Source organism: Letharia lupina, assembly GCF_014066315.1.
Source record: "Letharia lupina isolate WasteWater1 chromosome Unknown contig_28, whole genome shotgun sequence".
NCBI lineage: Eukaryota > Fungi > Ascomycota > Lecanoromycetes > Lecanorales > Parmeliaceae > Letharia > Letharia lupina.
Genome location: NW_023502997.1, coordinates 17276 through 29290, shown reverse-complemented (window position 1 = coordinate 29290; position 12015 = coordinate 17276). Strand labels below are relative to the sequence as shown.

The 12015-nt window shown below is 51.8% G+C and overlaps 4 protein-coding genes across 4 annotated transcripts; 3 read left to right on the top strand and 1 right to left on the bottom strand.

Annotated features, from left to right (window-relative positions):
• Positions 1-400: 400 nt before the first annotated feature.
• HO133_006900 (uncharacterized protein) lies at positions 401-2677 on the top strand (the record flags this gene model as incomplete). Its single annotated transcript, XM_037297796.1, has 2 exons — positions 401-870; positions 1759-2677. 2 exons carry the CDS (start codon positions 401-403, stop codon positions 2675-2677), a joined length of 1389 nt encoding a protein of 462 aa, XP_037146865.1.
• A 2704-nt stretch (positions 2678-5381) lies between these two features.
• Positions 5382-7346, top strand: HO133_006899 (uncharacterized protein; the record flags this gene model as incomplete). The annotated part of the gene is made up of 3 exons (XM_037297795.1): positions 5382-6532; positions 6663-7202; positions 7274-7346. The coding sequence occupies 3 exons, from the start codon at positions 5382-5384 to the stop codon at positions 7344-7346; spliced, it is 1764 nt and encodes a 587-aa protein (XP_037146864.1).
• An 892-nt stretch (positions 7347-8238) lies between these two features.
• On the bottom strand, positions 8239-8891 carry HO133_006898 (uncharacterized protein; the record flags this gene model as incomplete). The annotated part of the gene is made up of 2 exons (XM_037297794.1): positions 8239-8721; positions 8835-8891. The coding sequence occupies 2 exons, from the start codon at positions 8889-8891 to the stop codon at positions 8239-8241; spliced, it is 540 nt and encodes a 179-aa protein (XP_037146863.1).
• A 243-nt stretch (positions 8892-9134) lies between these two features.
• Positions 9135-9769, top strand: HO133_006897 (uncharacterized protein; the record flags this gene model as incomplete). The annotated part of the gene is made up of 2 exons (XM_037297793.1): positions 9135-9423; positions 9744-9769. 2 exons carry the CDS (start codon positions 9135-9137, stop codon positions 9767-9769), a joined length of 315 nt encoding a protein of 104 aa, XP_037146862.1.
• Positions 9770-12015: the final 2246 nt, after the last annotated feature.

Sequence of the window (12015 nt, the reverse complement as noted above, 5' to 3'; positions counted from 1 at the left end):
ATACCTCCATCCCAGACCTTCTTTCCCGGATTGCCGTCTCCATTACCCGGATTGGAGATGCAGGATACGTTGCGGGAATACGTCTTATTCCCAGCAAAGGGGCGGATATATGTTTGGGGTATAGGGCAGAGGGGAAAGAGCTCTTCCTGGATGTTACAGTCTTGAAAGGATTTGTCTTGGCGGTAGGGTCAAGAGGCATCCAAGCGTTACAAATAATTACCAGCAACGGACATGTATCACAATGGTTTGGCTGTCCGAATGAATCGCCAAAAACACAGCGCCTCGCAGTTTGTGGGCCTGTCGCTGCTTTAGAAGCAGGATTCGATGTAAGCAAATATGCGCTATCTCTTCCTTTCTTTTGGCATCCGCCATGGCTCACGCGAAATGGTAGGGATACAAAATGGTCAGTCTAGGGGTTGCCGAGAATCTACCGTCTCGTATTGAGACGTCGATGGGACAAAGCAGGTCGTTACGAAACACTGCGTTATGGTATCCCGAAATTCCCAACCCCGCCTTGTATCTGAATGAGGATTCCTTTGCGGGTGAAGATGCTTCTTCTGGTAGATATCAACCGTTGTGCTGGACTTTGTTTGGAGGCCCTAGTGGTACTTTTCTTCGATCTCTGACCGAAATCTCCGTCACCTTCTTCGGGTCTTTGTGTGGCATCGAATTCCATTATAACACAGAGGACGTCCCGGTCGAACGTCGCAAGCTAGGCCGTCGCAAGTCCACGGAATATGCACAAGTCATGCACTTTCCCATTGACGGCCCCGGAGGGGAAATTATCGAGACGGTTGAGGTTAATTTTGTCGATCTTGGAAGCTTGTATGGCGAACCCGCAAAAAGCTTCTACGGACACGAGAAATTGAGGTCTTTCAAGGCAAGTTGGGTTCTTTAGGAGCCAGCTTTTGACGCTGCCCAGGTCTTACCCACTGACATCTTCATCACCTTCATGGAGTATTATAGATTTCCACGAATTACGGAAACTCTTTCCACTTTGAACCTGCGCAGAATGCGCCAGATGAGCTTCCGTTGAGACCAATGGTCATTGCTCCCGGAACTACCATTACTGGGTTTTACGGGAGCCAGGTACGTGGATGCTTCGTTCCGTGGATTGAAATCGAGGCTGACAAGAGGCGTGGTAGCATCCTGACATGGGTCTCATCAGTTTGGGCGTCATATCAGTGGTAATTAGAAAGGATTAGAGAAAGGTGCATCACCAAGCCAATCGAACAAGGTTTATTAGTAGTATAAAGAAAAAAACGTCAATCGTGATTTCATTCCATAATGCAGGGTTGCAAAGTAGAAAAGGTGTTTCATATTGATATTCGCCGTTTTGTTATAACGCTGGTTAATGCCTTCTTCCAATGCTGCGGCAATGACGATCGTATCACATGATTTAGACTGTATATCTACGAGCTATCTATCCGCAGCTAAGAAGCCCAGTACTAGTACATACCTAGTGCTGCCGTTATCACTCTTCATACTTCGGATACAATCCCTTCAACCAGCAACCTCTTCTTACCAAACCGCCCAACCTCTATCTGTTTACTTGGCTAATACTTGACATCGAAGCGGGAAACGTTCGTACAGGATCACTATACACAAAGTGCCCCCCTGTATAAGCCCATCAGATCACTTGCTCATCTCGACATCAGAGTCTCATCTACCTAGTATCTAACCCGCGCACCTTATCATTCGATCATTGCAAGACGAAGATGTCAGTCGAAAGGATACCCATGAGGATCACCTTCCTAGGCTGCGGTACGCGGACCCTGACCTCCCCACCAAACTCACCCCCCCAACAACGCTCACCCTCCACCCAGGCAAACTCAGCTCCGCGATCCTCCAAGGCATCCTCGACTCCCTCACCAACAGCAAGCCCACCGACTTCCGACCCCCCTCCCCCATCCCCGGGACCACCGACACTCAATCCCCACCGTCCAACCCCGCCATCATCACGCCCACATCCCTCACCGCCTGCGTCCACCGCCCGAGCAGCGCGGCGCTGCTGAGCGCCAAATTCTCCCACGATCCCCTCGTCACCGTCCTCGCCGACCAAAACGTCCTCGGCGCCCAGCGCGGCGACGTCGTCATCCTCGGCGTCGAACCCCACGCCTACCGCCCCGTGCTCGCCGCGCCTGGCATGGCCGCCGCGCTGCGCGGGAAGACGCTCGTGAGCGTCGTCGGCGGCGTGCCCGCCGCGAAGCTGTACGGTGCGATATACCACGGCACGGGGGAGGAGGAGGAGGGGGAGGGGGAGGGGGAAGGGCGGCGATGCCACGTCGTGCGCGTGACGGCGGGGACGTCAGCCGCGGTGCGGGGATCCGTGTCGCTGATCGGCGAGGAGCCCGGTCGCGGACACCCGCCCGCGGCGCTGAACGCCGTGTACTCGCTGTTCATGCGGGTCGGGCAGGTGAAGATGTGGCCGGAACACTTGCAGGCGGTGGGTGCGACGATGACGGCGGGGGGTCTTGCGTTCTTGTCCGTGGCGGTGGAGGGGTTGGTGGAGGGTGCGGTCCGGGAAGGGGTTGAGAGGGGGGAAGCGCTCCAGATGGCGGCGTCGTGCATGGTGGGGCTGTCGAAGCTGATTGCGAGTGGAGAAGCGCCGGGTGAGGTGAGGAACAAAGTCGCGACGCCTGGAGGTGAGTCGAGTGCGTTGAGACATGATTCGTGATACTGATAGATTGGGCTAGGATCTACGGCTGCAGGCTTGAAGGTGTTAGAGGAGGGGAAAGTGAAGGATTTGTATATGGAGGCATTGGAGGTGACTACTTTCAGAACTAGTAAACTAGACGATATACTCCACCTGGAAAATGCGATTAGGTCTGCTTCGCGCTCCTAGAAACAAGTTCTAGGGCCCCGCAATAGGGCCGCTTTCCGACAGTAGGGTTAGGGCTCCACTAGCGCTGTCCAGGTCTTCCAATGCTGACCTCCGTATCTTATTCTTATTCAGTCTTGTTTTCCTTTGGTCGAGTGTCGCAAATGCAAGCCAAATTGCACGTGTTGATGCACATCATGCACCATCTGAACCAGATCTCGCATACACTGACATTTACGGCGTTCCATCCCCTAGCCACATAGCACATGCGCCCCCAGAGTATTCTCCCCCTGGTGTCCCACAGGATCCCATTCTCGTGGAACCGCCCCATTTGTTCGTATCCCCTTTCATGGATCACGGCCAAGAAGGCTTCTGTTCAGCTATGTCCTTCTCCTTCTCCTCGCCGCCATCTCTGCAACAGCGAGCACTTTATCGGAAGCTTCAGTCAATCCCGTCGCCCCGAATCTACCAATTAAAACTACCTTCGCAGTGCCCTTCCCCAGATTTCTCTGCGGCAACAATTTCCAAGCAGCCTCACCTACTAGTCTAACTATAGCAACCTCGCCGCGTTGTCATGAATCTCTTTGCCCGCTTCAACGACACTGTCTACGATAGCACGATACCCGCGCGTTGTCATCGTAGAGGCCGTCGTTACATCCGGCATTGGTCCAACAACCAAAATTGATGAGCTCAGTGATGTGCAGCTGATCTTCAGCGACCATATTGGCCGGTATCGGAGTATCTCTATCACCATGGAAGCTTGGGGCAAGATATCTATGTCCTGGACAGAATCTCCGCCCACTATTATAATTTGAGCCCAAAAAAGAGACAGAAGTGAGGGGCTCTCCTTGCTTCCTTGAATTGTTCTATAGCCAACAATCTTGCCTCGAAGCAAACCAACTCTTATGTCTTCAAAAGTGGACCAAACTAAACTCCACAGGACATCTGCCGCACTCGAACACTGGCCCTCTGCCGTTGGGCCAGGGCACGGATATTGGGGAAGCAGATGTCTTGCTGAAGGCTGCGGAGTGTATGCAGGAGTATGATACCGTGGACGTGAGATGGGCCACCAACTATCCACTGGGTAGACAGCGGGACTTTGATCCCTTTCAGTTGGACGGAACGTAGGCCGCAACTGTTGCTGCTTGGGGCAGAGATAGGAGTCTGACTCCTTCGGTTGGGATGCTGCAAGCTGTGGATGAGGCGGTGGGGCGGTGGTGGAGAAGGCGTGATTGAGATGCCTGCTTGAGCCGTTGTTGTAGTAGGCGGTCTGGGCACTAGTTGTCAAGTCCATGATTACTTACGCAACATCTTTTTAAGGCCCCATTCTGTGGCGGCATGTTGATATCCCAATTCCTGCTATCCTTAACTCCATAATCACTCCCGCCCAGGATCTCTGGCCGCAGTCATTGCCGAAAGGGCCTCTTTTGGGGTTGGCGGCCTGGCCTCCTCCCTCATATGCCCTATAGCTGTACCCTTTCCTTTTTCGCGGCCTTTGCATTCGTGTCCCCAACCATCCTCCACAGCCCTACCCACTGTGATCCATTCGATATTTTTGACCCTCTTGTCCTCTACATCGTTCGATATCCTGCGCTCTCCGCTTCTTGCGCCGTAGGTGCACTGAAGCTCGTCTGCTGTCTCAAGTCCCGTGCAACGCTGACCCTAGAGCATGCATGCAGCATTGAGATCGGAGGCGCGGCCACAGTCTCCAGTGAGTCGTTGTTTTCGCTCGGAGTAGGCTTTCACTGACTGTGGAGGTAAAGCTGGACGAGGAAGGACGCGCGATCTGTCTGACTGATAAGATACTTCGGAAAGGGCAAGACACCATCTGATAAGGTCAACATTTGGCTGATGATACCTTGGCTTTGTGTGAAGTTAGATGGTATACATTGGGAGACTTTGGGCGGACAATAAAGCAGGATTAGGCTAACGAAGCTCCCGCGGGCGTTGCCGCTTTAGCGAGAGAGAGCTGGGTGAGCATGGGGGTGCCGACCAGTTCTGAACGCTCCTGGCCCACAGCAAACCCCCACGCCCAAGTCCAACACGTAGAAGCGCACCGCCTACCTACTTCAGGTGACTACATACACAGATGGCCGGGACTGTAGGGCATAAAGAGGGTCCGTTGGCTCTGTTCTCTGGATCTTCAGCTCTTCTTCTGGAGAATCCCTTCACCTCCGCGTCCCCAGTCTATTCTCCTCTCTACCTGCAGCCCATGGTCCGGACAACAAAGCCTACAAGCAAAGAGCGAGCACAAAGCGCCAAACCTACGGCGATTTATATTGATGAATGAGATCTTACAATCACAAACACAACTCTCGCCGGCCGGCGCATTTCTGCCAAGATCGGCGTCCATCTGCTTCTACATTAACCTAAACCAGTTAGCAATGATAACGATTGAGGAGTAGTAGGTAAGCTCCACTTACTGCTTACTTTACTCTCTTCCACGAGCGATAAGCTTCTCCCCTTATGCACAATCCATAGTTATACACATACATATAAATTCATATACAGATTTGGATATTCATATACAAAACATATATAGATTAAGCCTCAGAGCACCATGGACGAGAAGAAGAAGGAATTTGCAGGCTCCCCGGATGAGCAACAAGTAGCGCAAAGCACTTATATCAGCCCTCAGGCGCGCCTACTCCACGACCCCGCTGTCACATTCGAGGAGTACCAGTACTACGCGCGGCGCACCAGAGAAGAAGAGAAGCATCTCGAATCTCCAAAGTTGCGATGGCGAGAAATCATCAATCGCTCAGCGAACAAGGACGCACGCCCAATTGAAGCTGGCGCTGATGGGAATGTGCCGGAAGTCAACTTCGCACACGAGAGTGACCGCCTACAGATTACCAGCGATGAATGGACAAACGCCAGTCGTGCAATGCGCACAGCATCTTCGGGCGCCGCCTTTTACCTTATCACGACCGATATTCTCGGCCCTTACGGCGTTGGTTTTGCCATGGGCACACTTGGCTGGGGTCCTGGAATAGCCCTATATACAGTCTTCGGCTTCATGGCTGGCTACTCCGGCTATCTGCTCTGGCACGTCTTCCTTGGCCTCGACAGCTACGAGTTCCCCTGCCGCAACTACGGCGATCTTGCCTTTCGGACCTGGGGCACGACTGCCCGCTACGCGACCAACATCCTACAAGCCTTGGGCCTACTCCTCATCCTCGGCCAAGTGACAATCCAATACGGCCAGAACATAAGCCAAGTCTCCCAATTCCGCCTCTGCTACATCATCTGTCCCCTGTTGTTCGTCATCGCCGGCTTCTTCATGACCCAGATCCGCACTCTCAAAAATTACGGCCTGGTGGCCAACTTTTCCGTCTGGTTGACCGTTTTAGTCATCTTCATAACCATGGGCGTGATCGCTCACAGTCCTCCAAACTACGCAATTAGCGTCCTGGGCTCAGCAGGCGCAACGGTCGACCCAACCACCATAACCCCAGACGCGCAGGGCAACTACCCGCCCGTCATCCACTATGGGGGGCTCCCTGCCGCGAATCTCGTGGGGTCCATTAACGGCTTGCTATCCGGCGTGCTTGCCTACGCAGGAGCGCAGCTCTTCGTCGAGTTCCTAGCGGAGATGAAACGGCCAAGGGACTTCCTGAAAGCCATGTGGGGAGCGCAATTCTTCATTTATAGCGTGTACCTCATCTATGGATGCTACGTCTATCATTTCCAGGGGCAGTATTCTTACCAGTAAGTCAACACCTAGTGTGACACCATTCAGCACACAATCATCTGGCAGCATGGCCCCTCACAATCTCGCCAAGACCCTGCTTCCTAGCGCTGAAGCAGGTCTATATACTAACATCTCACTACCGCTTAGAATCAGCTATCAAGGCGTCTCAGTCTATGGCTGGCAAACAGCCGGCAACATGATCTCCCTCATCGCCGCCATCATCGCTGCCGGATTGTATGGTAACATTGGTATCAAAGTTTTCTACAACAACATCCTCATGGACATCTTCAGTGCACCGCCTCTCATCACCCGCCGCGGCAAAATTTTCTACGCCGCCATTGTGCCCGTCTGGTGGACCATCGCCTTTATCATCGCAGCAGCGATTCCAGATTACTTCGGCTTCGTTAGTGTGATATCTGCCTCAGCGTTGTTGACTCTGACATATACGCTTCCGCCGCTCTTTGCGGTGGGGTACGATATTCAGAACAATGCGCACCGAGAAAGCGAAGGCGAAGGATTCGATCCGATTACGGGCAAGGTGACCAGACACGGGACGACAGCGCAGCGCTGGATGCGTGGGTTGTTGAGCGGTGGCCCGGTGCGAGTCGCGCAAAATGTGTGGCACGTGCTCTACTTCTTCGCCTCGCTCTCCATGTGCGGCTTGGGCATGTATGCCGCAGTCGAGGGGTGAGTGACCCAGACAGATCATGAACATTTGAGACGAGAGCTTCACTGACCATGTCTGCCTTGCTTAATAGGTTGGTCACGTCGTTCAAGAACCCGCAGCTGAACTCCTTCTCATGCAGGTCACCACTTAACCTGAACGCTTAATCATAGTGTGACAGCGGGATCCTGTCTCCTGTTAGAGTTAGCTTGGCAAGTATGACTAAATGAGTCACTCATCATTATCTTTGTATACCAGTAGCAGAAGATCGGTATGTCGATGAGGCGGCGGAAGAGCAAAAAGACGCGCTGGGAATCGCCCTGATCGGCTGAGGATGGTGTCTTCAAAGCGAATACGAGTATGTAAACATCTTAACGTAAGCCAAGCTCGTTCATATATATTACGTTTCGGTGTCGCCGTCGAAAGCAATGGTTTACGTGAGTGAATGTTTGAAGATAATCGAATCGATATCTGACGAAAAGCTCGACTTCTTCAAATACCTGAAAGCAGATTCAACGTGATTGAGCCAATACATGAGCCGCATCTCTCCCACATACTTTACCTTATGGTAAGACAATCTAGATCCAAAACTGACCCATGATGACAAGGACTCAAAGATCCGCGCGACGCTAAAATCTTAATCTGGCTAGGTGTACTCCAGGTGGGCATGGGCGGGGGCGCACAATATCCTCACCCTACGCTGGATGACAGGGTGAGGGTTAAGGCTGGGGCAGATATGCTCTATCTTGTGCCTTGACACCTGAACAGGCCGCCATTGAGGTTTAAAGAGTATCATGCCGCTCAGAACACCATACGTTCCGAAATCGTCAGCGGGGTGGGGGCAGGGCAGATCGCCTAGCAGGATGAGCGAAGTTCTGAGAAAATTAAGATCCTCTATCGAAAACACCATCACAACGGTAGATCTCCCATCGACTACGAGGCTGGGTATATCTACACTTCAGATCAAATCATTCCCAGTACTTGTGGAGGCGCCAGTGGCCAGGAAGTAGGATGGGCGGTGTATGTTTTGAAGCTGCATCCTGATTCACGGACAGAACACTATTTTGCCCCCCAGCCATTCCTCCCTTCTGAATCGGTAAGGGTACTCACTCCCGAAGTCGAGAGACTCAGATCTCGTTGGCCCAGCTCGGAACTTCTTATTAACCAATACACGCGCATCTCAACATTCGCCTCTCTCATCTCCACAGTGACTTCATCAAGCCTCAGCACTCTCAAGGCATAGTCAATCGTGATGCGCAACGACCCATCAGCAAAACCCTTGCCACGGGCATCAGGATCATTCATCACACCAGCATCGCCTACCCTCTTGCCACTAGAGCTCCTGTTCAATGTCGGCATCGCGCCGTCCCCGGGTTCCGTCAGTCCACCATCTTCCGAGTCCCCAGGATCAGCATCTGTATCTGCGATTCGTCCAAGACATGCGGTGTAGGGTGCTTTTGTAAAGTCTCGATCACATTCCTCCATCTCGTCGTCGTGCGCTTGCTTGGCCTTTGGTTCTGCTGGAACGAGGTCGAGATAAGCCTTTTTTCATTTCCAGAACATGTGCTGCTCGGCCTGGTATACGGTGGGGTATGTCTAGCTAAAGTTGTGGTGCTTAGATAAGCACAAGCCATTGCCTCCCTTCCACAGCTCACCCCAGTATGAAAAGATACTTCGCCCTCGAAGCTCCATGTGCTGCTTGCCGGAATCATCGAGGAAAGCCCGTGCTTGATCGTGTTCAGATGCTAGAACTGAACGCTCTGTACATTCTGGCGAATCATTGAGTCTAGATTCCTAACAGTCATCAAGCAATCGACTGGTGTGTACACTGCGTGCAGGGTCCCGGAAGGCATGAACCTGCAAGGAGCTATTAGCTAAAGCACGGCCAGTCACTCGGGCCACCCAGTGGGCGCTTACAGAGTATCCCCATCGCTTGGCCTGATCATCGTCCAGCCATGCTCATACCCTCCTGGCTCTTTGCCTCCGCGAGTCGTTCGTCGAGCCAGGTCAGCGGCCGACGCTCTTGTAACTCCGTTTCAGAGCTTGATGAGGGTGCTGGTGCTGGGACAGGATGTGGAGTTGCTGGTCTAGAAGAGCTTGGTAGTGGTGTTGGGAACGGCTGTGTGGCGGGCAACGAGGTTGCGGCCGCATCCTTGGGCAAAGTCGTGGCTGTCGTTGCGAGTGGGGGGTTGGATTTAGGCGTCTTGGCCGTTGCTTCCTCGAGTTTTTGTCGCTTTCTCGGAGGTAAGTTGTCGAGAACATCTCAGTCCCCTAGGATCCCGTAGTCGTTAGGGTAGATGTTTCCCAGGCACCAGTATTGAATAGTCTTCCCCTCGGCATCCTTGATGGGCTCGTTAAGGTGTGATCTATCCCGTAGGTTCTTCCAAGCAACGGCAGACACTTTTCGCGTGAGATTTATACGCTCTCCCACGTCCCCGTGTAGCTGATAGGTATTCCAGACCACGAAATGTCTGTTACCATCCTTGTCCTTAGGGACGGCAGGTGCCCCATGCGGCATGAAATTTCCAGCTAACCACCCTTCTGAGTCGAAATCCAGTTTCCAGAACTCAGACCGGTTCTCAATACGTAAGTCCAAAGATCTGGATCTTTCTGCAATTTAGACCTCGGATCTACGTTCCAAATCCACCGCCATCATCATCAATGTTCGAAGAATGGCCGAAGTAAAGCGGTCATGGCTTTCTTGCCTTTGATCACTTTGATCTCACTGGTGGCCCTTCGTGATTTGCTGCCTCTGTTGACAATGACCGGTCAAGCCCTTCGACGGGCTCCAAAAATAGCAGCGACAGCAAGGCTGATTGCCGACTCCACAGCGGATAACAAAGCTAGATTCGGTAACCCTTGTATGCAGCAAGTCAGCGGAGTGAGCCATGCGAAAGCAAATATGGATCAGCGTCCGGTCCATCAAAACCACTTCGTTGTACTTCTCCCGATCATGGACCCGCTGCGGCGGTGAAAATTGCTCTGCACAGATCCACTCACTCTCCACCATACAGTGAAAACCAAACATGATCTGGCCTGCTCCATTGATGCACAGACACTCCGCGTTTTTAGCGAACTTCTTTTCTTGCGGTGAGAATTTGACGACCATGCGATCTATATCTGGAACTCGGTAGGAGGCTCGCTTATGTATGCCCAAAGAGAGGAGAAGATAAGAGGACCTTCAGTGAAGTAGAGAGGTGGTAGCCATGCTTGTAAGGTGACGATACACGTGGTGAAGGGACACGGTGTACTTCTACACTTTGAAGTATAAGGCCGTATTGAACTCCGTGTGGTGTAAGACCTTGATAAGATTATCGAGAGCGGTAAGGTATGAGCTCATGGAAAGGCACGAAGAATGACGGACTGTAGGCCAATTATTAGGGAACGGGAGGTAGAAGAATAGATATGCTTCTGGCAGTGAAAAAACAGTCGCAAGAAGGGTATAAAGAAAGCGTATCCACGAAAGATGATTCTTGAAGTGGTGTAAGTTGATTGATTTCTCTATTAAAAGCTATGAACGAAGAAAGCTATTTCGCCAAGTCAAGGCGGCGAAACGTAACACCTGCCCCCCTGAGGAAAGCCGTTATCGTCCTCGAGGCTGTTCTAGGAAGAGCTAGAATTAATATAAAGGAAACGGAACTGAAGTCGGGGAAAAAAATGGAATTGGCGTGGGTAAAGGAAACGGATCTGAAGTCGAGACTGGAACAGTCCATCTGGTTCATAGAGATGAAAACAGGAACAGGAAAGGAAGGCGGATCGAGCTTTTTCCTCTCACGATCTCGATCCTCCAATTCGTGATAATTGCGGTCCAGAGGTGTAAGTTCTTCCTCCCTCCCATCCGTCAGATCCTCTTCCAACTCACTTAGACCCTCTGGCCTATACTCTTTATCCCCAATCCAGTTGTGTTTTTCGCAAACATCTAGGGCTCTTTTCAGGCCTTGTTCTCCGGGTGGGAGCTCTCGATTATGCATAAGATCAGCATCTTCATTCCCGGGAGTAGGCAAGAAAGGTACTTCATCGATAGGAGCGTTTTGCCTCTTCGGTTAGGAATAAAGCTCCAACAATTCCTTCTAAAAAGGACGCTACAGTATTCGAACCTGGCCAGAAGTTGGGCCGAGAGGGTTTTCAATGAAGGGGTGCTGATGACCGGCTATGAAAGCGAAGATGTTACTGATGCCGGTCCCACGGTGTGCGTTGGCCTTGACCAATCTCATCCCAAAGACTAGCGGAGCTGAGTTAGTGATCGAAGATGTTTGATTCTTGCTGTGCATACCCTGGAATAGCTATTATGGATGAGATCTCGAGAAAGGCGGGTAGAGTGCAGGACGATACGTGTGTTGGTGAGAACTGAATGACTCCTGAGCTGATCGACGAAATATTGACGGAATCGAGAAAGAAGAAAGACGTAAATCGCAGGGGGTCAGGAACAGTGTAATTCGACGATTGCATACCAACAGGGTTGTGGTGGTAGAAATGATACCACTGCGGTAGGCTTCAAGGTGAGGATTCAGACTAGCCACAATTCTTTCTCTTTTTCTCGCCGTGCTAGCCGAGCCGGTCTCCATCGAGAATATGCAGGAACACGTCTCTCCACAACTTAAAGGGTGAAAACACAGTATGGTATTACATCTGTCTTCCGCCAGACAAATGGTCGACGAGTAAAGAGGCAGCTGGAACTGAGTTGTAAAAAAGATAGGCTTGGGATGTCATAGCTGCAGTAGCTTCGTCCCCATGATTCTGCCGTGATCAAGATACTCAAGTGAAGACGATACTAAAAGCTGGCAGAATCTTGAATAAAATAGGAATCTATTGTCTGCAAGCTCCTGCGCCATGCTC